This window comes from Gopherus flavomarginatus, chromosome 23 (genome assembly GCF_025201925.1).
Source record: "Gopherus flavomarginatus isolate rGopFla2 chromosome 23, rGopFla2.mat.asm, whole genome shotgun sequence".
Taxonomy (NCBI): Eukaryota; Metazoa; Chordata; order Testudines; family Testudinidae; genus Gopherus; species Gopherus flavomarginatus.
Window position 1 is genome coordinate 16,677,718 of NC_066639.1, and position 22,109 is coordinate 16,699,826.

The 22,109-nt window shown below is 66.6% G+C and overlaps 3 protein-coding genes across 4 annotated transcripts in view; 1 reads left to right on the top strand and 2 right to left on the bottom strand.

The window, feature by feature from the left end:
• Positions 1-45: 45 nt before the first annotated feature.
• On the bottom strand, positions 46-4,734 carry LOC127039587 (rhomboid-related protein 4-like). Of its 2 annotated transcripts, none has more exons than XM_050933356.1 (4): positions 4,042-4,734; positions 2,632-2,764; positions 681-849; positions 46-162 (listed from the first exon to the last, which is right to left on the bottom strand). In XM_050933356.1, exons 1-3 carry the CDS (start codon positions 4,409-4,411, stop codon positions 756-758), a joined length of 597 nt encoding a protein of 198 aa, XP_050789313.1. In that variant the 5' UTR covers positions 4,412-4,734; the 3' UTR covers positions 46-162; positions 681-755. The 2 variants fall into 2 exon arrangements, with proteins under 2 accessions (XP_050789313.1, XP_050789312.1); XM_050933355.1 differs by having other exon boundaries at positions 681-852; positions 4,042-4,731.
• A 4,254-nt stretch (positions 4,735-8,988) lies between these two features.
• LOC127039554 (insulin receptor substrate 1-like) lies at positions 8,989-17,139 on the top strand. The gene is made up of 3 exons (XM_050933291.1): positions 8,989-10,154; positions 12,480-13,697; positions 16,739-17,139. Exons 1-3 carry the CDS (start codon positions 9,803-9,805, stop codon positions 16,744-16,746), a joined length of 1,578 nt encoding a protein of 525 aa, XP_050789248.1. The 5' UTR covers positions 8,989-9,802; the 3' UTR covers positions 16,747-17,139.
• A 4,123-nt stretch (positions 17,140-21,262) lies between these two features.
• The window catches only part of LRCH4 (leucine rich repeats and calponin homology domain containing 4), a 51,028-nt gene continuing 50,181 nt past the window's right edge, over positions 21,263-22,109 (bottom strand). The window contains 1 exon segment of the mRNA XM_050933277.1: positions 21,263-21,352. The gene's annotated coding sequence lies outside the window, so the exon portion shown is untranslated.

Consider the following 22,109-nt stretch of genomic DNA (forward strand, 5'->3'; position numbering starts at 1 on the left):
GCAGCCGCCTGCTGTGTGCAGTGGAAACAGAGGGGCTCTCAGACACGGGCCAGGCGTGTTTACCTACAAACAGCACCAGAGCCAGGTTGACAAAACAGGCCTGGAGCCAAACTGGTGCCATGGGGCTGGGCCAGGGAGCAGTAGGGCTGGCGGCTCCAGCGGCTCCGGGCTGGGCCTGCAGGGACAGAGAGACGGGCTGTTAGATTTGAGGGGGGGCAACTGCTCCCTTCCAGCCTCTGCTGCACCAGGCCCCCCAGGCTGGCCAAGGGGTGTGGTGGGCCACCCTGTGTCACAGATACACACACCTCTCCCCTCCCAGCGCTGGGGAGAGAACCCAGGAGTCCTGGCTCCCAGCCCCCCTGCTCTGACCCACCAGCCCCCATTCCCCTCCCAGCGCCGGGGAGAGAACCCAGGAGTCCTGGCTCCCAGCCCCCCTGCTCTAACCCAGCAGCCCCCACTCCCCTCCCAGAGCCAAGGAGAGAACCCAGGAGTCCTGGCTCCCAGCCCCCCTGCTCTGACCCACCAGCCCCCACTCCCCTCCCAGAGCCGGGGAGAGAACCCAGGCGTCCTGGCTCCCAGCCCCCCTGCTCTGACCCACCAGCCCCCACTCCCCTCCCAGAGCCGGGGAGAGAACCCAGGCGTCCTGGCTCCCAGCCCCCCTCTCCCAGAGGTGCTGTCACTCACGGTGGGTTTGGATGCAGGGCGCCCCCTGGCGGTGGGGTGGGGACGGTTCTGCTATCGAAGCTGTGGTCCCATCATACGCAGGTGAACAGGGGCGTGGCCAAGCCGAGGGGCGTGGCCGCGAGAGCCACGCCCACCAGCATTCCCGACAGGTGGCCTGTCAAGGAGCTGCTGCAGAGGAGAGATGGGGGTTAGAGTGGGGCAGCGCTGTGCCCCCTGCCCCACAACCCCCCTGCCTTGCCCCACAGAGTCATCTGCCCCACGGAGCCCCCTGCCACTCTCCCTGCCCCACAGCCACCCTGGCCCCGCTCCCTGCCCCACTGTGACCCCTGCCCTGCCCCGCAGCACACTCTGCCCCGTCCCCTGCCCCACAGCTCTCCCTGCCCTGCCCACAGCATCCTCTGCCCCGTCCCCTGCCCCACAGCAAACTCTGCCCTGCTCCCTGCCCCACAACCCCCCTGCCTTGCCCCACAGAGCCATCTGCCTCACGGAGCCCCCTGCCACTCTCCCTGCCCCACAGCCACCCTGGCCCCGCTCCCTGCCCCACTGTGACCCCTGCCCTGCCCCGCAGCACACTCTGCCCCGTCCCCTGCCCCACAGCTCTCCCTGCCCTGCCCACAGCATCCTCTGCCCCATCTCCTGCCCCACAGCAAACCCTGCCCTGCTCCCTGTCCCACCCCCTGCCCTGCAGCCTCCCTGCCCTGCCCCACAGCGCCCCCTGCCCCTCTCCCTGCCCCACACACCCCCTGCCTTGCCCCACAGAGCCATCTGCCCCACGGAGCCCCCTGCCTCTCTCCTTGCCCCACAGCCACCCTGGCCCCGCTCCCTGCCCCACTGTGACCCCTGCCCTGCCCCGCAGCACACTCTGCCCCGTCCCCTGCCCCACAGCTCTCCCTGCCCTGCCCACAGCATCCTCTGCCCCATCTCCTGCCCCACAGCAAACCCTGCCCTGCTCCCTGTCCCACCCCCTGCCCTGCAGCCTCCCTGCCCTGCCCCACAGCGCCCCCTGCCCCTCTCCCTGCCCCACACACCCCCTGCCTTGCCCCACAGAGCCATCTGCCCCACGGAGCCCCCTGCCTCTCTCCTTGCCCCACAGCCACCCTGGCCCCACTCCCTGCCCCACTGTGACCCCTGCCCTGCCCTGCAGCGCTCTCTGCCCCGTCCCCTGCCCCACAGCTCCCCCTGCCCTGCCCACAGCATCCTCTGCCCCATCTCCTGCCCCACAGCAAACTCTGCCCTGCTCCCTGTCCCACCCCCTGCCCTGCAGCCTCCCTGCCCTGCCCCACAGCGCCCCCTGCCCTTTTCCCTGCCCCACAACCCCCCTGCCTTGCCCCACAGAGCCATCTGCCTCACGGAGCCCCCTGCCACTCTCCCTGCCCCACAGCCACCCTGGCCCCGCTCCCTGCCCCACTGTGACCCCTGCCCTGCCCCGCAGCGCTCTCTGCCCCATCCCCTGCCGCACAGCTCCCCCTGTCCTGCCCACAGCATCCTCTGCCCCATCTCCTGCCCCACAGCAAACCCTGCCCCGCTCTCTGTCCCACCCCCTGCCCTGCAGCCTCCTTGCCCTGCCCCACAGTTCCCCCTGCCTGGCCTTTTACCTCTCCCTCTATCCTCAACCTGCCCCCTGCCCCACAGCAAACCCTGCCCCGCTCCCTGTCCCACCCCCTGCCCTGCAGCCCCCCTTCCCCCCTGCCCCTCTCCCTGCCCCACAGCCACCCTGCCCTGCTCTGCCCCACAGTACCCTCTGCCCTTCTTCCTGCCCCACAGCCACCCTGGTCCTGCCCCTGCCCCACAGCATCCCCTGCCTGGCCTCCTATCCCGCCTATTCTCCAACCTGCCCCCTGCCCCACAGCGCTCTCTGCCCCTCCCCTCGCCCCGCCCCCTACCCCCCCAGCCCTGTGCCGAGCCCCCCATCCTGCCCTTTGCCCCATGGCGCCCCCTAGCGCCCACCTGGGGTACAGGAGGGTCACGGTGCAGCACTCAGCCAGGCAGAGCCATTTGGTCGTTATGGTGACGCTGCCCAGGGTTACTATGGTGACAGGCGCTAGGAGACCCTCCATGGCTTCCAGAGAGAAGATGACCCCTGCAAAAGGGGGGGCGCATCGGACAGGTAACGCAGGACACCTGGGTTCTCCCCCCGGCTCTGGGAGGGGAGTGGGGGCTGGTGGGTCAGAGCAGGGGGGCTGGGAGCCAGGACTCCTGGGTTCTCTCCCCGGCTCTGGGAGGGGAGTGGGGGCTGGTGGGTTAGAGCAGAGGGGGCTGGGAGCCAGGACTCCTGGGTTCTCTCCCCGGCTCTGGGAGGGGAGTGGGGGCTGGAGGGTCAGAGCAGGGGGGCTGGGAGCCAGGACTCGTGGGTTCTCTCCTGGCTCTGGGAGGGGAGTGGGGGCTGGTGGGTTAGAGCGGGGGGGCTGGGAGCCAGGACTCCTGGGTTCTCTCCCGGCTCTGGGAGGGGAGTGGGGGCTGGTGGGTCAGAGCAGGGGGGCTGGGAGCCAGGACTCCTGGGTTCTGTCCCCGGCTCTGGGACGGGAGTGGGGGCTGGTGGGTCAGAGCAGGGGGGCTGGGAGCCAGGACTCCTGGGTTCTCTCCCCGGCTCTGGGAGGGGAGTGGGGGCTGGAGGGTCAGAGCAGGGGGGGCTGGGAGCCAGGACTCCTGGGTTCTCTCCCCGGCTCTGGGAGGGGAGTGGGGGCTGGAGGGTCAGAGCAGGGGGGCTGGGAGCCAGGACTCGTGGGTTCTCTCCTGGCTCTGGGAGGGGAGTGGGGGCTGGTGGGTTAGAGCGGGGGGGCTGGGAGCCAGGACTCCTGGGTTCTCTCCCGGCTCTGGGAGGGGAGTGGGGGCTGGTGGTTAGAGCAGGGGGGCTGGGAGCCAGGACTCCTGGGTTCTGTCCCCGGCTCTGGGACGGGAGTGGGGGCTGGTGGGTCAGAGCAGGGGGGCTGGGAGCCAGGACTCCTGGGTTCTCTCCCTGGCTCTGGGAGGGGAGTGGGGGCTGGTGGGTTAGAGCAGGGGGGCTGGGAGCCAGGACTCCTGGGTTCTCTCCCTGGCTCTGGGAGGGGAGTGGGGGCTGGTGGTTAGAGCAGGGGGGCTGGGAGCCAGGACTCCTGGGTTCTCTCCCCGGCTCTGGGAGGGGAGTGGGGGCTGGTGGGTCGGAGCAGGGGGGCTGGGAGCCAGGCCTCCTGGGTTCTCTCCCCGGCTCTGGGAGGGGAGTGTGGGGGCTGATGGGTTAGAACGGGGGGGGGGCTGGGAGCCAGGACTCCTGGGTTCTCTCCCCGGCTCTGGGAGGGGAGTGGGGGCTGCTGATGAGAAAAGGGGGGGCTGGGGATCAGGACTCCTGGGTCCCATCCCAGCTGGGCCCAGGCTCCCTACCTGAGAAGCCCACAGCACAGTGTTCCCGGCGCCAGGGGTCTCGCAGGATGGCCGCCAGCCCCGCATTCAGCCCTAGATGGACCAGCCCCCCCAGCAGCGTCATGCCTCCCAGGAGCCAGCCCGCCCGGGCACTGCCCACCCTCCCCTCCAGCCCTGCCCCCAGCCACAGCAGCGCCCCCATGTTCAGCCCCAGGTGACCCCATCCCAGGTGGTGGAAGGGGGCCAGCAGGAGGCGCTGCCACTCGCCCAGAGCCCAGACCCCCTGCACACTGAGGCAGGTGTTTTCGGGGGACCCCAGGGGGTGAAGGTAGAGACCCACATTCAGGGCCACCAGGAGGAGAGTGGCGAGGGGCAGCCTCGCCGCAGACATGCCCTTGGGGGGGCTGCCAGTCCAGAGGGTGGAAGGGGGGTCCCTGGGGCTAGGGGGAGCAGGAAAGTAGCATTCGGGGCAGTGCTGGGGGCAGAGAGTGGCTCACTAGTGGGGGAGGGCAGCAGTGCCAGGGCAGAGCCCTTGTGAGGTCACTGCTGATGTCTTGGGGGGGGGATTATGGGAAGGGGAGGGGGCAGCCCCGGGAGCAGGTCGCCCCGAATTGTTTATCTCGCTGGGAGCTAAGAATAAACCTTGTTCTGGGAAACCGGCATCAAGACCTGCCATGAACCCGGAGAGCTGGGGCTGGGCTGGCAGGGCTGCAGGTCGGGAGTGAGTGGCACCGGCAGAGCTATGGGGTCAGGGATGGGGAGGCTGTGGGTCGGGAGTGAGGGGCACTGGCAGAGCTATGGGGTCAGGGATGGGGAGGCTGTGGGTCGGGAGTGAGGGGCACTGGCAGAGCTGGGGGGTCAGGGATGGGGAGGCTGTGGGTCGGGAGTGAGGGGCACTGGCAGAGCTGGGGTGGGCAGGGCTGGGCTGGCAGGGGCTGCGGGTCAGGTGTGAGGGGCACCGGCAGGGCCTGCAGGTCAGGAGTGAGGGCCACCGGCAGAGCTATGGGGTCAGGGATGGGGAGGCTGTGGGTCGGGAGTGAGGGGCACCGGCAGAGCTATGGGGTCAGGGATGGGGAGGCTGTGGGTCGGGAGTGAGGGGCACCGGCAGAGCTGGGGGGGCAGGGGCTGCGGGTCAGGAGTGAGGGGCACCGGCAGGGCTCCGTGCAGCGGGAGCTGGGAGGGGGGCGACAGGGAATTGTTTATAGTAAATAATGCAGCCCAGATGGGATGGGCTGAGCCCGGCTGGGTCCTGTGAGCCGCCCCGATAGCCATCGGCCACCAAGTCCTTGAACCAGCCGTAAACAGCTGTGGAGGTCATGGGGGAGGGGGGCTGGAATCCTAAAGCAGGGGCCAGTGCCCCTCACTCCCGACCCGCAGCCCCCACCAGCCCAGCCCTGCCGGTGCCCCTCACTCCTGACCCGCAGCTCCCACCAGCCCAGCCCTGCCGGTGCCCCTCACTCCCGACCCGCAGCCCCTGGGAGTCCAGCTTGCCAGCGTGGCCGGACGCAGGTCACCAGCTCTGACCCTCAGGCCCAGACTTAAATTGCACCTTGACCCCAAGGACTGTTGGACTCTGCAGAGCTGAGATAAGGTGCCTGGGGAATCTGGTGCAATAGATACACACACCCCCGTCCCCCGCCCCACACCAGGCAGGGGGCCTGAAGAAACACAAGGCCTGTCCCTGACTGGGCATGGCTGGGCTGGCAGGGGGCTGCGGGTCGGGAGTGAGGGGCACCGGCATGGCTGGGCTGGCAGGGGGCTGCGGGTCGGGAGTGAGGGGCACCGGGTCGGGAGTGAGGGGCACTGGCAGGGCTGGGCTGGAAGGGGGCTGCGGGTCGGGAGTGAGGGGCACCGGCAGGGCTGGGCTGGAAGGGGGCTGTGGGTCGGAAGTGAGGGGCACCGGCAGAGCTGGGGGGGCAGGGCTGGGCTGGCAGGGGCTGTGGGTCGGGAGTGAGGGGCACCGGCAGGGCTGGGCTGGCACGGGGCTGCGGGTCGGGAGTGAGGGGCACCGGCAGGGCTGGGCTAGCAGAGGCTGCGGGTCGGGAGTGAGGGGCACCGGCAGGGCTGGGCTGGCAGGGGCTGCGGGTCGGGAGTGAGGGGCACCGGCAGGGCTGGGCTGGAAGGGGGCTGTGGGTCGGGAGTGAGGGGCACCGGCAGAGCTGGGGGGGCAGGGCTGGGCTGGCAGGGGCTGCAGGTCGGGAGTGAGGGGCACCGGCAGGGCTGGGCTAGCAGAGGCTGCAGGTCGGGAGTGAGGGGCACCGGCAGGGCTGGCAGGGGGCAGGGGCTGCGGGTCGGGAGTGAGGGGCACCGGCAGGGCTAGTGGAGGGGCAGGGCTGGGCTAGCAGGGGGCTGCGGGTCGGGAGTGAGGGGCACCGGCAGGGCTGAGCTGGCAGGGGCTGCGGGTCGGGAGTGAGGGGCACCGGCAGGGCTGGGCTGGCAGGGGCTGCAGGTCGGGAGTGAGGGGCACCGGCAGGGCTGGGCTGGCAGGGGGCTGCAGGTCGGGAGTGAGGGGCACCGGCAGGGCTGGCAGGGGGCAGGGGCTACGGGTCGGGAGTGAGGGGCACCGGCAGGGCTGGGCTGGCAGGGGGCTGCGGGTCGGGAGTGAGGGGCAGGGCCGGGCTAGGGGGGCTGCGGGTCGGGAGTGAGGGGCACCGGCAGGGCTGGGCTGGCAGGGGGCTGCGGGTCGGGAGTGAGGGGCACCGGCAGGGCTGGGCTGGCAGGGGCTGCGGGTCGGGAGTGAGGGGCACCGGCAGGGCCGGGCTAGGGGGGCTGCGGGTCGGGAGTGAGGGGCACCGGCAGGGCTGGGGGGTCAGGGGCTGCGGGTCGGGAGTGAGGGGCACCGGCAGGGCCGGGCTAGGGGGGCTGGGGGTCGGGAGTGAGGGGCACCGGCAGGGCTGGGGGGTCAGGGGCTGCGGGTCGGGAGTGAGGGGCACCGGCAGGGCCGGGCTAGGGGGGCTGTGGGTCGGGAGTGAGGGGCACCGGCAGGGCTGGGCTGGCAGGGGCTGCGGGTCGGGAGTGAGGGGCACTGGTAGGGGGGCTGGGTTTATTTCTCTCTCATGTACTCATGGCGGCTCAGTCAGCCCCCCCCCGCACACTGTGACCCCCCAGGCACCTCATAAACATCAGAGGACCCCCCACATCAGTTTTCTTCACCCCTCTTTGCCATGTGATGCCCCCGAAAGACTCGGCCACTCTCCAGAGGTTCACCCCCCCCCACTAGCAGAGCTCAGCCCGTCAGTGGCCCCCAATAGTGGGCCCTGCAGCAGGTGTGGGGAGACCCCCCCAGCCCCACCAGCACCTGGCCCTGGGAGGCGGTTGCGGAGGGGGCGGTGAGGGAGGGTAGGGAGCAGGGAGCAAGGGGTTAAAGGGGGGAGGGAGCCCCAGGGCCACAGCTGATTGGTTGAGGGATGGCTCCATTCCGCCCTCAAAGCCCAACGCTACCTCCCCATTGGCCCAGGCGCCAGACACCAGAACCGCATGGCTGGATCCCAGGAAGGGGAGGGGGGATCCTCCTCCTGGCGCTGAGATGCAGCCACCTCTGGGGCGGGGCGGCCAGTTACCCAGGGACCCCTCACCCAGCCCTGAGATGCAGCCACCTCTGGGGCGGGGCGGCCAGTTACCCAGGGACCCCTCGCCTGGTGCTGAGATGCAGCCACCTCTGGGGCGGGGCGGCCAGTTACCCAGGGACCCCTCGACTGGCGCTGAGATGCAGCCACCTCTGGGGCGGGGTGACCAGTTACCCAGGGACCCCTCGACTGGCGCTGAGATGCAGCCACCTCTGGGGCGGGGGGGCCAGTTACCCAGGGACCCCTCGCCCGGCGCTGAGATGTGCCCACCTCTGGGGCGGGGGGGCCAGTTACCCAGGGACCCCTCGCCCGGCGCTGAGATGTGCCCACCTCTGGGGCGGGGCGGCCAGTTACCCAGGGACCCCTCACCTGGCGCTGAGATGCAGCCACCTCTGGGGAGGGGCATCTAGTTACACGGGGACCCCTCGCCCGGTGCTGAGATGCAGCCACCTCTGGGGAGGGGCGGCTGGTGACCCCCTCCCTGAAGGAAACGTAGGACCCAAGGGGTTGGGGGAGGGGGGGTTGGGCAGCCTGCTCCCCCGTTTTGCTGGCCCTTTAAATCCCCCCCCCTGCGCCTGCAGAGCCATCAATCAGCTCCAGCAGCAGCCTCATGGCAGGGGGTGTTTGCCCAGGAGCGGGAGCTGGAGCAGCAGCGCCGGGGGGCTGAGCTGGGGGGTGTCTCGCCGGCCTCCCCCCGCCTGGGAGAACCGGGGGCCGGGCTGGCTTGGAGGAGAAGAACCCCAGAGCCTGGGGCACCTTTGCCCCCTCTGCAAACTCCTGCCTCTTGCACCTTGGGAAGGGGGGGGAGTTGAACCCCAGCCCCCCACCCCCTAAATCTCTGTGACCTGCCAGGTAATTGCCCGGCGAGGCCCCACTGGGCTTTGTGCCTGCGCCAGCTGCTTTGCACAGGGGGGAAATCCACTTGCGGGGAGGTTTTTTCCCCCTCCCTCCTTTGCCTTTTCTGCAAGTCCTCAAAGACCCCCCCCCCGCCCCGGTGCCTTAACATGTCCCCCCTGCTTCTTGCCACATCAATATCTGGCCCAGGGGCCAGCCGCCTCCCTGCAAAGTAGCTTTTGTGGGTGGCTTTTGGTGGCGTGTTTTTGGCCGGGCGGTTGTGGCCCCCGCGGGACCGTGGCTTCGTGCCGAGAAAGCCCCTCGCTCGAGTTTTCCGTTCCCCGTTCGCGTTGACAGCGGGACGCCCAGCCGGACACGGTCCCGCTTCGGGGAACAAAGTGCGCTGCGTTTGGCGACCAGCAGGCCCCGTGCGTTTTCGGGGCAAGGCACCGCTCCAAAGTTTTTTGCGGGCGAAACCGGCCCCAGAGCGGAGTGATTTTTCGGCTGCAAAATAGCAACGTTGCTCCTTTCTCCTTCTTTTCCAAGTCCTGGGTCGTCCCCCCCCGCCACCGCCTCTCTCTGCGCTGGCTTCCAGTTTTGCGCCAGAAAACCGCATGGAAAAAACCCAACAACTCGGCTGATTTATTTCGCTTCTCTTCATGTGACTTCTATTAAAATCAATCCCGGAGCCGATTGCAAAAGAAGAAATTGGTGTCCTAGTGCAAACAACGGCCAGCGAGGGCCTACCAGGGTCCGCGGCTGCACCTCTGCGAAGCTGGGTGGGAGGGTGCGTCTCTGCAGCCGTGTGAGATTGCAAAGAGACTCTTAGTTGCACGCTGCCAAGGCTTGTGCACCATTGCCCCTCGGCTCCGGCGTGGCCAGGCGACTTGGGCTGCAAACGGACCGGCCGTGAAATCGTGGAGAAGCAGGTCCAGGCTGCTCGGCAGGGACTTCGGACACGTGCGGGACAGGAGAGAAACCAGCGGCGCGTTTGCAACGGCGCCTCCTGCAGGCCCAATCCGGGCGGGGCGAATGCACTAACCTCTGCCCCCCCCCCCGGAGGGGGTCCCAGCACTGTTGTAAAAACTTGGGGGAGGCGCCCTTAAAAGCCAGGAGGTCGTGAAACGGGAGAGGAATGAACTCCTGGGAAGGACATGATCCGAGCGCAGAGCGGGTGTGAAACCCTGGGCACCCCCGAAGCTCGGCACTCCAAAAGAGCGTGTGTCTTGAATTGCCCACCCCCCCAAAAGGACAGGTGCAGCGACAAAACCCAGGCACCCCCAAAGCTCTGCCCCCCGAAGCGGGCGGGCCGTGTTGGCGTTGCAGACAGGGCCGGGAGGGGGGCCATGCCTTAACTCTGCCGTTCCCGGAGTTGGCGCGCCATGGAGGAGACGGCCGCCGAGGGCGACCCGCCCATGGCTGATGTCCGTCTGTGCGGACACCTGCGGAAACAGAAGTCTCAGCGGCGCCGGTTTTTCGTGCTGCGGGCGCCCAGCGAGCGGGGACCCGCCCGCCTGGAGTACTACGACAGCGAGAAGAAATTCGGGGCTGGCGGCGCCCGCCCCAAACGCAGCTTCCCCCTGGCCAGCGCCCTGAACATCAACAAGCGGGCGGACGCCCGGCACCGGCACCTCATCGTGCTGTACGGCCGGGACGGCACCTTCGGGCTGGCGGCCGAGAGCGCGGAGCAGCAGGAGGCCTGGTACCGCGCCATGATGGAGCTACGTGCCGCGGGTGAGGGCAGGCGAGGGGGCTGCAGACCTGGTGAGAGGGCAGCAGTACTGAGGCAGTGACTGAAATATACCGGGGGGCAGCCCACAGCCAGGGAGAGAACCCAGGTGTCCTGGCTCCCAGCCCCTCTGCTCTAACCACCAGCCCCCACTCCCCTCCCAGAGCCGGCGAGAGAACCCAGGAGTCCTGGCTCCCAGCCCCCTGCCCTCCCAAAGCCAGGGAGAGAACCCAGGAGTCCTGACTCCCAGCCCCCCTGCTCTAACCCACCAGCCCCCACTCCCCTCCCAGAGCCGGGGACAGAACCCAGGAGTCCTGGCTCTCAGCCCCCCTGCTCTAACCCACCAGCCCCCACTCCCCTCCCAGAGCCGGGGACAGAACCCAGGAGTCCTGGCTCTCAGCCCCCCTGCTCTAACCCACCAGCCCCCACTCTCCTTCCAGAGCCGGGGACAGAACCCAGGAGTCCTGGCTCCCAGCCCCCCCTGCTCTGACCCCCCAGCCCCTACTCCCCTTCCAGAGCTGGGGAGAGAACCCAGGAGTCCTGGCTCCCAGCCCCCCGTGCTCTAACCCACCAGCCCCCATTCCCTCCCAGAGCTAGGACAGAACCCAGGCGTCCGGGCCAGGCCCCTGTAGAAGTGTCGGTCTCTATGGCATTGGCTGTTCCAGGGCAAAGTTTGCTGCCTGGCTTGGGTGGATTGTCCGGGCGCTGGGCCACGCTGGGCCCTGGGACGAAAGGGGACAGACTGGCCCAACTCCTCGGCTGGCGCCTAGAACTGGATCAGGGCTTTGAGCCACCCCCATCCTGTCTCTTCCACGGCTGGACATTGCCCATATGAGATTTAGGAAATAGACCCTAGAGTCCACCCCATCCCCAGAGTCAGGGAGAGAACCCAGGTGTCCTGGCTCCCAGCCCCCCTGCTCTGACCCACCAGCCCCCACTCCCCTCCCAGAGCTGGGGAGAGAACCCAGGAGTCCTGGCTCCCAGCCCCCCTGCTCTCTCCCCGGCTCTGGGAGGGGAGTGGGGGCTGGTGGGTCAGAGCAGGGGGGGCTGGGAGCCAGGACTCCTGGGTTCTCTCCCCGGCTCTGGGAGGGGAGTGGGGGCTGGTGGGTCAGAGCAGGGGGGGCTGGGAACCAGGACTCCTGGGTTCTCTCCCCGGCTCTGGGAGGGGAGTGGGGGCTGGTGGTTAGAGCACGGGGGGCTGAGAGCCAGGACTCCTGGGTTCTCTCCCTGGGCCCAGCAGGGGAATATTCCAGGAAATATTAAGTATATTAAATATTCAATCCTGTTTCCAGCTATCGAAATTACTTCTCCCCGGCCATTTCCCACCATGGCTGTTCCCCCCCCCCCCCGGGTCCCCATAGAAACAGTCAGTCGCCAGGGTGACGTGGGTGGTTGCCACGGCACTGGGACCTTTGGGTCTGTTTATTCCTTGGTCCTGTTCTCCCACCTGTTCCATGCCCCCCCCCCGCTTCCTGGTCACCTGCCCTGTGCCCGTATCCAGGCACTGACACTGCTCAACGCGGAGCCCTGTGCAACCAGTTGTCCCACCCCAGAGGTGGGCGCATCTCAGCGCCGGGTGACGGGTCCCTGGGTAACTGGCCGCCCCGCCCCAGAGGTGGGCGCATCTCAGCACTGTGCAAGGGGTCCCTGGGTAACCAGCCGCCCTGCCCCAGAGGTGGCTGCATCTCAGCACTGGGTGAGGGGTCCCTGCGTAACTGGCCGCCCCGCCCCAGAGGTGGCTGCATCTCAGCGCCGGGCGAGGGGTCCCTGGGTAACCAGCCCCTGCCCCAGAGGTGGGCGCATCTCAGCGCCAGATGAGGGGTCCCTGGGTAACCAGCCATCTCGCCCCAGAGGTGGGCGCATCTCAGCGCCGGGCGAGGGGTTCCTGGGTAACCAGCCGCCCCGCCCCAGAGGTGGGCGCATCTCAGCGCCGGGCGAGGAGTCCCTGGGTAACCAGCCGCCCCGCCCCAGAGGTGGGCGCATCTCAGCACCGGTCGAGGGGTCCCTGGGTAACCAGCCGCCCTGCCCCAGAGGTGGCTGCATCTCAGCGCCAGACGAGGGGTCCCTGGGTAACCAGCCGCCCCACCCCAGAGGTGGCTGCATCTCAGTGCCGGGCGAGGGGTCCCCGGGTAACCAGCTGTTCCGCCCCAGAGGTGGCTGCATCTCAGTGCCGGGCAAGGGGTCCCTGGGTAACCAGCTGTTCCGCCCCAGAGGTGGCTGTATCTCAGTGCCGGGCGAGGGGTCCCTGGGTAACCAGCCTCCCGCCAAGCGCCATCTCTGCCCCCTCCGCATTCCCCTCCCGGTTTAACCCTCTCCTCCCCTTCCCGCAGGCCTGTCGCAGCTGGGGAGCGGGGCGGCGTCGCCCTTCCGGGAGGTCTGGCAGGTGAGCCTGCGCCCCAAGGGGCTGGGGCAGGCCAGGAACCTGGTCGGCGTGTACCGGCTGTGCCTGGCGGAGAGCACGGTGGAGCTGGTGCAGCTCAGCGCCCCGGCCCCCTGCCTGGTGCTGCAGCTGCTGAGCATCCGGCGCTGCGGCCACTCGGAGAACTACTTCTTCCTGGAGGTGGGGCGCTCGGCCGCCACGGGCCCCGGCGAGCTGTGGATGCAGGTGGAGGACCTGGTGGTGGCCCGGCACATCCACGAGACCATCCTGGAGGCCATGAAGCGGCTGAGTGAGGAGTGCCGGGTGCGAGGCCGGGGCCAGGCCTCCGCCCCCATCTCGGTGCCGGCCCGGCGCCTGCCGCCCGCCCAGCCGCCGAGCTCCGGGCGCCGCCGGCCCGACGGGGACTATGCCCTGGCGTCGTCGGACGAGGGCGGATCCTCCAGCCCTGGGGAGGGGCGCCCGGCTGGCAGCCCGGAGCCGGCCGGCTCCCCGGAGCGGCCGTCGCTGCCACCCTTGGCCGGGCGGAGGAAGCCAGGGTGGTGCCCGGAATCCGGCTACATGGCCATGCTGCCCGGAGCGGCCCTGGGGCAGCCGGATTACGTGCCCATGAGCCCCGGCGGCGTCTCTCCACCCCGGGGCGAAGCCGCCGGCTACATGCTCATGTCCCCCAGCGGGAGCTGGGCGCCCGAGTACGTGAACATGTCCCCGCTGTGGCGCTCGGCCGGCAGCACCCCCCCGCGCCGCAGCCCCCCGCCCGGCGCCCCCGGGGAGGCCCCGTGCCCCTTCCGCTCCCTGCCGCGCTCCTACAAGCACGGGGCCTGCCTGGCCGTGCCCGGGCGCCTCTCCTCCTGCTCCTCCTCCACCAGCAGCGAGAGCCTGGAGGAGCCAGTGCCCCCGAGCCCCGGGGAGTACGTCAGCATCGAATACCGGCCCATCCCGGGCCAGCCGGCGAGGGTGGAGCCCGGCGGGCGGTGCTGCGGGGAGCGGGGCCCCCCAGCCTGGGAGGAGCCGGGACTCAACTACATCGCCCTGGACCTGGCCCGGGGAGGAGGCGGCCTGGACGGGCACCCTCGGGCGGCCGGTGGCCCCAGCCCCCAGGCCTACGCCAGCATCGACTTCCACCGCTCCCAGGAGCTGCGGGGACGCCGGGGCGGAAGGGACGGGCCAGGTACGTGGCGGATCTGGGGGCCACGGGGGGGACGCAGGTTCGGGGGGGGGTGGTTCTGGTGGACATGTGTCGACGGCCCCATGGCTTTAAGCTGCCTTGTTTCTTTACCAAAAAGACCCGTCTTTGGGGCTGGGTTTTGACCCCCATCTTCCAGGGCCAACTCGGCTGTTTCTGTGCCGTCAGCAAAGGCAGAACCTCCCGGCCCTTGCTTGGACCTGCCTTCCCGGGGGGGGGGGGGGGCGGTCCCCTTTAGAAACCGCCTTTTCTTGTTTTGGCTTAAGGGTTTCTCCTCTGTAGAGACAGCTGGGGGGGGTCCCCTATTAGAAACCATTTTTACATTGGCCGGGGGTCCCCTTCAGAAACTGCTGCAGTTCTCCCCCCTTAAAAACTATCTTTTTGGGGGCCAGGGATTTTCCCGTTTAGAAACTGCCTTTCTGGGGACGGGGGAAAGATTTCCCCCTTCAAAACGCAGGTGTTTATGTTCACTACTGACGGTGGGGGAAGCAGTGGCCTAGCCAGGTTCTAACATCAGGGGGAGGGAGCACGTGGAAAACAGGTGCCACCCGACATATCAAATTACCCCTCTGCCTCGCTATAACGCGACCCGATATAACACGGCAAAGCAGCGCTCCGGGGGGCTGCGCACGCACCCGGTGGGACGGCCCCTCTCTCTCGCGAGGGGGCTGCTCTGCAATCCGTGGCCCCTGGAAGCAGGCAGCACGCAGGAGCGGGGTGGGGCACAGTGCCCCGCACGAGAGGGACAGAGGGGGGCAGGGTCTGCTGGGGGTTCGCATGGGGGAGAGGCAGGGGGCTGCACGGGAGACTCTCCAACACAGCACCTAGCACGCTGGCTCTGAGCATCGTGGGGCACTCGGGAAAAGGAGGCAGCAAGAGAGAGGCCGAGGAGGGGGTGCACTGCAGGCCCCCCGCCCCCAGGTACTGGGCAGCAGTGCAGGCTAGAGGGGCTGATACGGAGAAGTCAGGACCAGTCAGAGCACTTCCCATGTCATCATGAAAACTCACGCCTGGAAAGCTGGGGGAGGTAATATTGTGCGGCGGGGGGGGGCGTTAATTATTTTATTGGACCAGCTTCTGTTGGTGAGAGAGACACAAACTTTTGAGCTTTCCCTGAAAGCTCCAAACCTCGTGTCTCTCTCACCAACACAAGTTGCTCCAGTAAAAGCTATTTCCCCCCCCCCCCCCCGGTGTGGCTCTATTTCCTGGGAACAACAGGGCTACACCAACCCAGCACACAAAAGTGCAGGGTTCCCGTGAACAGCACCGAGTGACCATCACACCAGGACACTATTTTCACGACTCATCTTAGCGTAATGTCCTCATCGCACCAAGGACGTAGCACTATCCGCACAATGAGATAAATACAGCCAAAAATTCACAGTCCCAGCGCACCGGGATCCACCCAGCAGGACAGTAGGGTCAGTTTAGCTCTGTCTCTGAGCCCATCCCCACTAGACGAAGTCCAAAGTTTCAGCTGAACACAAGGGCACCAGCAGGATCTGCACTGGCACAACAGGAGTTGCACGTCAGGGCACTAATTCCCAAGCCCAGTGCAAGGCAATATGGGATCCAGGCCCCAGGGCCTTAGAACCAGAATTTGTGCTCCCGGGAGAGTGGGATGAAATTAGAGAAGTTACAGAAGGCAACTCCCAAGAAACAAGGCATTGCCCAAATGGCTGGGTGGATGTTAAACCACCACCACCAGCCCTGGTGCGCAGCAAGTGAATGGCAATTAGTAACTTAACGAGCACCGTCACCAGACAACGACTCAGCCCTGGGACTCAGCAGTGCCTCCCCCTCTTCCCAACACGACCCAGCTGCCCGGGGGCAGGGGGATGTTTTTGGAGATGCCTCTGGCTGAGCCCCCTGCCCCCCACCAGCAGCCGGCTGGGGGATTTCCAGTCCCCCCCCCAAGCCACCCTCACCACAAGCAAGACCCCCTTGGAAATACACTTACCGGCTGCCCTCAGCTGGGGGGGAGGTAAAGCCCCCTGCCGCAGTGCCACGAGGAGCCCAGCTTCAGAGCGGAGCGTGGGCCCTGCCCCATGGTGACCCCATGTAAGGCACGGCTTGTTTGGAAATGTGCTGAGGGGAAGCAGCTGCTTCCCCTGCACCCCACTAGCTACGCTACTGGGGGGGAAGGGCAATAGCCAGTCTAGAAACTGCCTCTTTTTTTGTCTGGGTCACCCCTTAGAAACCGTCTCTTGGGGGGGGGGGGGTTGGCGTGTTGCTGCCCCTGGCCGGTGGGCCTGTGAATCGTTCCCTGAGTAATTTGACATGTGCTCACGCCGCTGTTGGGGCTTCACACTAGAAACGGACTCTTCTTACCAGAAGTGGAGCTGTTCCCCCTTAGAAACCGCTATTTCTCTGTGGGATTCCCTCAAAACTCTCCTCCCCCCCCATCCAACGTTGTCTCTTAATTTTATGGCAGCAGAGAAACAGCCGGCTGGTTCTGGGCCTGATTCCTTCGCTCTGAACAGAGGAGAGAAAACGGAGAGAAACTGGCTGGAAAGGGTTATTTTTCCCCTTTTCTTTTCCGGCAGTTTTGTTCCTTTCTTCCTGCCTGGCGAGGGGTCCCCAGGTAACCGGCCGCCCCACCCCAGAGGTGGCTGCATCTCAGCACCGGGCGAGGGGTCCCTGGGTAACTGGCCGCCCCGCCCCAGAGGTGGGTGCATCTCAGCGCTGTGTGAGGGGTCCCTAGGTAACCGGACACCCTGCCCCAGAGGTGGGTGCATCTCAGCGCTGTGTGAGGGGTCCCTGGGTAACTGGCCGCCCCGCCCCAGAGGTGGGTGCATCTCAGCGCTGTGTGAGGGGTCCCTGGGTAACCGGCCGCCCCGCCCCAGAGGTGGGCGCATCTCAGCGCTGTGTGAGGGGTCCCTGGGTAACTGGCCACCCCGCCCCAGAGGTGGGTGCATCTCAGCGCTGTGTGAGGGGTCCCTGGGTAACCGGCCGCCCTGCCCCAGAGGTGGCTGCAACTAGGAGCATTAATACAAGACTGATCCTCTCTTGACTCTCTCTTTCAGAGTGCTGACCCCTTTGCTGTCCATGCGGCCTGGTGACTTTGTGGCTCCCCTGACTCAGGACCAGTGCTCCACCCCAGAGCTGGTCGCATTGAGACACCTGATACCTCCGCAGACGACGCGCCTCGGTTTCCTCCCGATGGACCGTGAACCCCTTTAAGTGCCTTTGTTTTTGGGGTGCGGCTCTCGGGGGTGTGTGTGTGTGGAGAACAAGCCAAAGATGGACTTATATTTTGGAGGGGCTGGTGCCTTGCACTCCGGGTGTCCTTTGGTTCTGCTGGGGGGACACCACAGAACCTGACCATGGGCTTGAGGTTTCAAGGTCACCCCCCCGTTTTGGGGGAATTCCTCTGCACCAAAGCCAATTCTTTACTCCTCTTTTTTTGGGGGGGGGTATCTCCCCAGCTTCCCACCCCTTGGGATGGAGACTTTTCAGGGGGGCTGATTCCTTATTTGCAGGGTTCACCCCCTCTGTGTTGGGGTCACCCCTTTGACCCCATCAACCCTCTAGTGCCTTCATGCCCCCCAACTGTGTTTTTGGGGTACGCCCCAAAGGCTCCCCCCCTCTGCAAACTGTGTTTTGTTCCCCCCACTCCAGCCTTGGGGGGAACATTTGTCCCTCTCGCATATCCAAAGTGCATCCTGCAGCTGGGGCATTGTGGGGGGGCCCTCGCCACCCCCCACACCGGTCTTAGGTTTGACGCCTTTCGCAAGGAGAATTGGGGGTTCGCTCTTTGCTTCTGAATTGCACCTGGTTGGGGGTTTTTTTGCACTAGCTTTAAACTGTTTCGTTTGAGACCAGGTAATTTATAGCTCCGGCTCTGGGGCCTTAAATCCTCCCGGCTTTTGCCAGCTGAGCTCACCGGGAAGGGAGATTTTAACTCCCCTCTCAGAAGGCTGAGAGGCCGGGCCGGGCGTTCGCTTTGCGGGATTTGGTGCATGGCTGCAGAATCGGGAGCTCGATTTTTGCGGGTCCCTCGTTTGCAAGATTGGAGCTGCAGAAACCGGGGGGGTTGTGGTTATAATAAAGCCTTTGTGTCAAATGGGCTTCATGGGAAAAGTGGGTATGGACAAAATTTGAAATACGCCGGGAGTTAATTTGCTGGGCTCTCCTCTGCCCTCGTCCCGGGCGATCCACCCGGCTCCTTTAAACGTGACACAATCCGCCTGCCAAGCGGGACCTGGGGCTACACCCGAAGCCTTGGGGAGCTGCTCGTGCCCAGAAAGGTCCCCCTGGTTTCTGCGGCTGGAGATGATTTGCAAAATGATTCGCAGCTGTTGGGAGCTCCGTTCCTTGCCCCTCCTCGCTGTGATTTACGTCCTTGCACCGACGTCTTCGACCCAAAAACCTTTCTCAAATTAAGAGGCATCGCAGAGCTTGATTTATCCGCTTGGGCTGTGCGCACATACAGTCTCCAAAAAAGAATCAAGGGGGTTTAGAAACACGGCTGGAAGCGGGTGCCAAGTTGGCAACGCGAGTTTGGTTTTTTTTTTGTTTTTGGAATAAAAGGAAAAGAACTTTGCCCGCTGTTTCGTCATGCGGCGGCTGCTTCGGTTTTGCATTCAGGGCTTCGGTCAAAATCATTTTGCAGCTCGGCTTCATCTGCAAATGAAACTTTCCCTAGCGGTTGCGCTGACAAAAACTAATTGTTCTCAAGTGCGTCTGTGCAGAGGGGGTCGATTTTAAATTTGCAGCCGATCCCGGTATTTCAAGCGGCTTCGTTCGGGGGTTTCCCCCCAGGGACGGGCGCGAGAGCCACGTTGCTGAGACGGGGGAAGCGAGATTGTTCCAGACGAAAACCTCCCCGCTGAACGAGGGTTGCAAAGAGCTCTGGGGTTTCCAAGCCGCGAGCGCCAGCGAATTGGTTTGATTTACGCAAGGCCCGGGGCCTGCCGGATTGTCGGTGAGCCCTGGGCTCTTCCACGGGCGGAGCTGGGGCCGGCCCCGGCTTTGGGCACAACTCGCGTCTGCTGGTTCTGCCGTTTCCTGGGTGTTTGTTCGCTCCAGCCGCGGCCGTGGGGGCCTGGCCGATTGCAAACCTTTCGCAGGGCCGGGGAAGGTGGTGGCTGGGGGGGTGTTCCTGGTAGGGCCTACAGAATTAGGCGCCTCCCCCCCAATCTGTGTGCCAGCCCCCAACCCCAAGTGCACTTTGCAGACACCTCCATCTCCTGTGCCTGCTGGAGGGGGAGGGGCTGTTGAGAAGTGACCCCTGGGTGTGTGTGTGTATGGGGGGGGGGACTCTGAACTGCCCCAAACCCCCCCCCCCGCAGCTCTTGGGCCTTGTTTCTATTTGCTGCTCTTTCGTGATGTTCAAATAAACAGTTGGAAGAAAACCAGGCCCAGGGCCACTGTGTTGTTTGTGGGTCTCCGTTACCCCCCCGGGGGCAGGAGGGGGAGGAGCATCTCTAACTCCCAGCAGTCCCCCCCCGCCCAGACCCAGGGCTCCAGCCCAGCCCATCTCTGCGCCAGCAGCTGCGGGGTAAAGGCCCAACTACTGCTACCCAGTGTGTGCATGGGGGGAGGCGCTCCCCGGTGACCCCTGGCCTCAGTGGGGGGGGGAAAGGAATTGTAAATGGGGGGCAGGCAGCCCCAAATCCCATGGAGTTTGGGGACATCAGAAACTGGGAAGGGACGGGGGGACACAGCGAGCCCCTGGGCTGGGGGGGGGTTGAAGGGCAGGCCCTGGGACAGAGAGGCTGGAAAGCGGGGCCCCCAAGGACCTAGGGGGGACAGGCTGGGAGACCCTCCAGTTGTAAAGAGCTGAGCTCATGCAGGGGAAACTGAGGCTGAAGATTTGTAGGGGACAGTCCTGGCGGGGGGGAGACTTGGACTCTGGCCCCTAAGAGCCGACTGGGGCTGGTGACAGCAGGAGAGAGGAGCCCGGACCCACAGGGAGGGCAGATTTACCCCCGTCAGCCACTAGAGGGCGCAAGAGCCAGAGCCGTGGGAGCCAAGGAGAGAACCCAGGAGTCCTGGCTCCCAGCCCCCCTGCTCTGACCCACCAGCCCCCACTCCCCTCCCAGAGCCGGGGAGAGAACCCAGGAGTCCTGGCTCCCAGCCCCCCCTGCTCTGACCCACCAGCTCCCACTCCCCTCCCAGAGCCAGGGAGAGAACCCAGGAGTCCTGGCTCCCAGCCCCCCCTGCTCTAGCCCACCAGCCCCCACTCCCCTCCCAGCGCCAGGGAGAGAACCCAGGAGTCCTGGCTCCCAGCCCCCCTGCTCTGACCCACCAGCCCCTCCCAGAGCTGCTGTGGGGCAGCTGGTTACTCAGGGACCCCTGGCCTGGCACTGAGGCTCCTGGGGTGGCTTTGGGGGGGCTGGTGGGAACCAGTCCCTGGCCCCTGGCACATTTGCGGGCAGAGGGAACCTGGCCAAGTGCCCAGCCTGGGGCTGCATTTGGGGTGCAAAGGGGGAGCCCCCAAGCTGCACCCCCCCCCATTGGGACCTGGCCCACGTTGGATTGGGAATGGGGCCAGGTTGCCACTTTCATCCCGCGGGCGAGGTCGGGAAACCCACTGGGGAGGGCGCCAGGCGCGGCGACCCCCGAGCTGGGCAGGCGAACCCCGAACCTCTGGCCCTAGTCCCAGGGGGGGCAGGGGGAGGGAGCGCCAGGGCTGGTCGAGGCAGTTTGGGGGAGATCAGAACCGGGCAGGGAGAGGGGGCACAGAGCCTCGGCTGGGGGTAGGGAGTGGGGCCGTGCCATGTGTGTAGGGGAAACTGAGGCTGGCAAGTTGGAGGGGAGTAGCCCAGCCCCTGGCTTCCAGGCGTGGGGATGGCAGAGACCAGCCTAGAACCCAAGAGAGGTGGTTCATTTACCTCTTTATTCCACTAGAGGGCACAACACCCCAGGCTCCATGGGGCATGGGGGGCAGGGGCTGCTGGCGCCATGGGGTGCAGCTTGGGGGGCACCGTCCCATGCCGGGCACAGCCCCAGCCATGGCTTGGTCAGGGCAATCTGCCCCCCTGGCCCCAGGAAACGTGGGGGAGGGGGCACTAAGGAAATGGGGTGCTCTCTGAGCCCCCACGGCCAGCGGCTGCCCTGTGACACCCCAGGCCGGCGCCCCCAAGCCCGTCACTGCCAGAGGGAGAGCGGCTGGTGCCGGGCCCCGATTTCCTCCCTGCAGGGAAATAAAATCAACCCCCCTGCCCCCAATCCTTACCCCACGGCTGCTCACAACCCCCCCCCCCGCCAGCCTAGCCCAAGGGGGCTCACATGGCTACCAGGCTGCCCCATGACACAGACACTGGAGGGGACCGGGGGGGGGGGGGGGCTGCGCAACAGGAGCTCGGCTTGGGCTGAGGATCCCACCGCTGCCACCAAAGGGCGCCCAGCTCTCGCTGTACCGTCTGCTTGGGGATGAGCCGGGCCCCCCAGTGCCCCATGTGGGGGAACGCTCAGCATTGTCCAGCCCCCACCGGGCCCGGGGCGTTCTAGTCCCTGGCCCCTCGGCCGTGCCATTAGCGTCAGGGCCCCGCCCCTTAGATCTTGCTGGAGGTGCCCTCGGGGGGCGTCGGCTTCTTTGGGGGCTGGCCCACAGTCAGCAGGGCCTGGACGGTCCGGGCCAGCGGCGCCAGGCTCTCCTCGTCCAGGACGTGCTGGGCCTGGCACAGGGCTTCCTGGGAGGAGAGAGGAGACGTTAGAGGGGGTGGGGAGGCAGCTGCCTGGACCTCCACCGCCGGGGGGCGCTGGTGGGAGACACCCACTGCTCACGGAGGGAGGTTTTAGAGCAGCCGGGACGCCGGGCCAGATGGGCCCCCTTGAACCGAGCCGTTCCAGCGAGGCCGACCCACCGGGGCTGTAATCGGGGTCCCGTTCTGGCAGCGCCAGTGAACTGCCCCCCACCCCATTCCCACCGGGGCCAGCGGGCACCCGCCCGGCCGCGCCAAAGCACAGACAAGCCAACGCAAACCAAGACAAAAGCCACACGGTGGGTTGGAGCGCTGCATTTCTCGGCGAACGCGACAGCGCGGGGGATAGGACACACACGCGGCGGCCGGGACACACCGAAAGCGGCCGGGGGAGGGGGGCACACGTACAACAGGAAATCGCCGAGAGAGAAGGACCCGCCCGAGTCCACCCCCGGGGGCAAAGGCCCACACGCTATTTACACGTTTGTACACGCCGGGCCCGGCGGCTGGCCTCGGCCTTCCAATATATATATCAAATACAGAGCCGTATAATTTAACCGCGTTAAGGCAACCGAACCGAGCTGGCCGCAGGGCAGCCTGTGGCCACTGTGAGGCACTGGGGAGCTGGAGAAGGGGGCTGGCTCGCGCCCCGAGCGGGGCCCACACCGGGGCTCCGGGACCCACAGCAGGTCTCCGCAGGAGGAGGCGGGTTTGAAGGCGGTCGGGGGCCGGCAGCGGGGGGGCC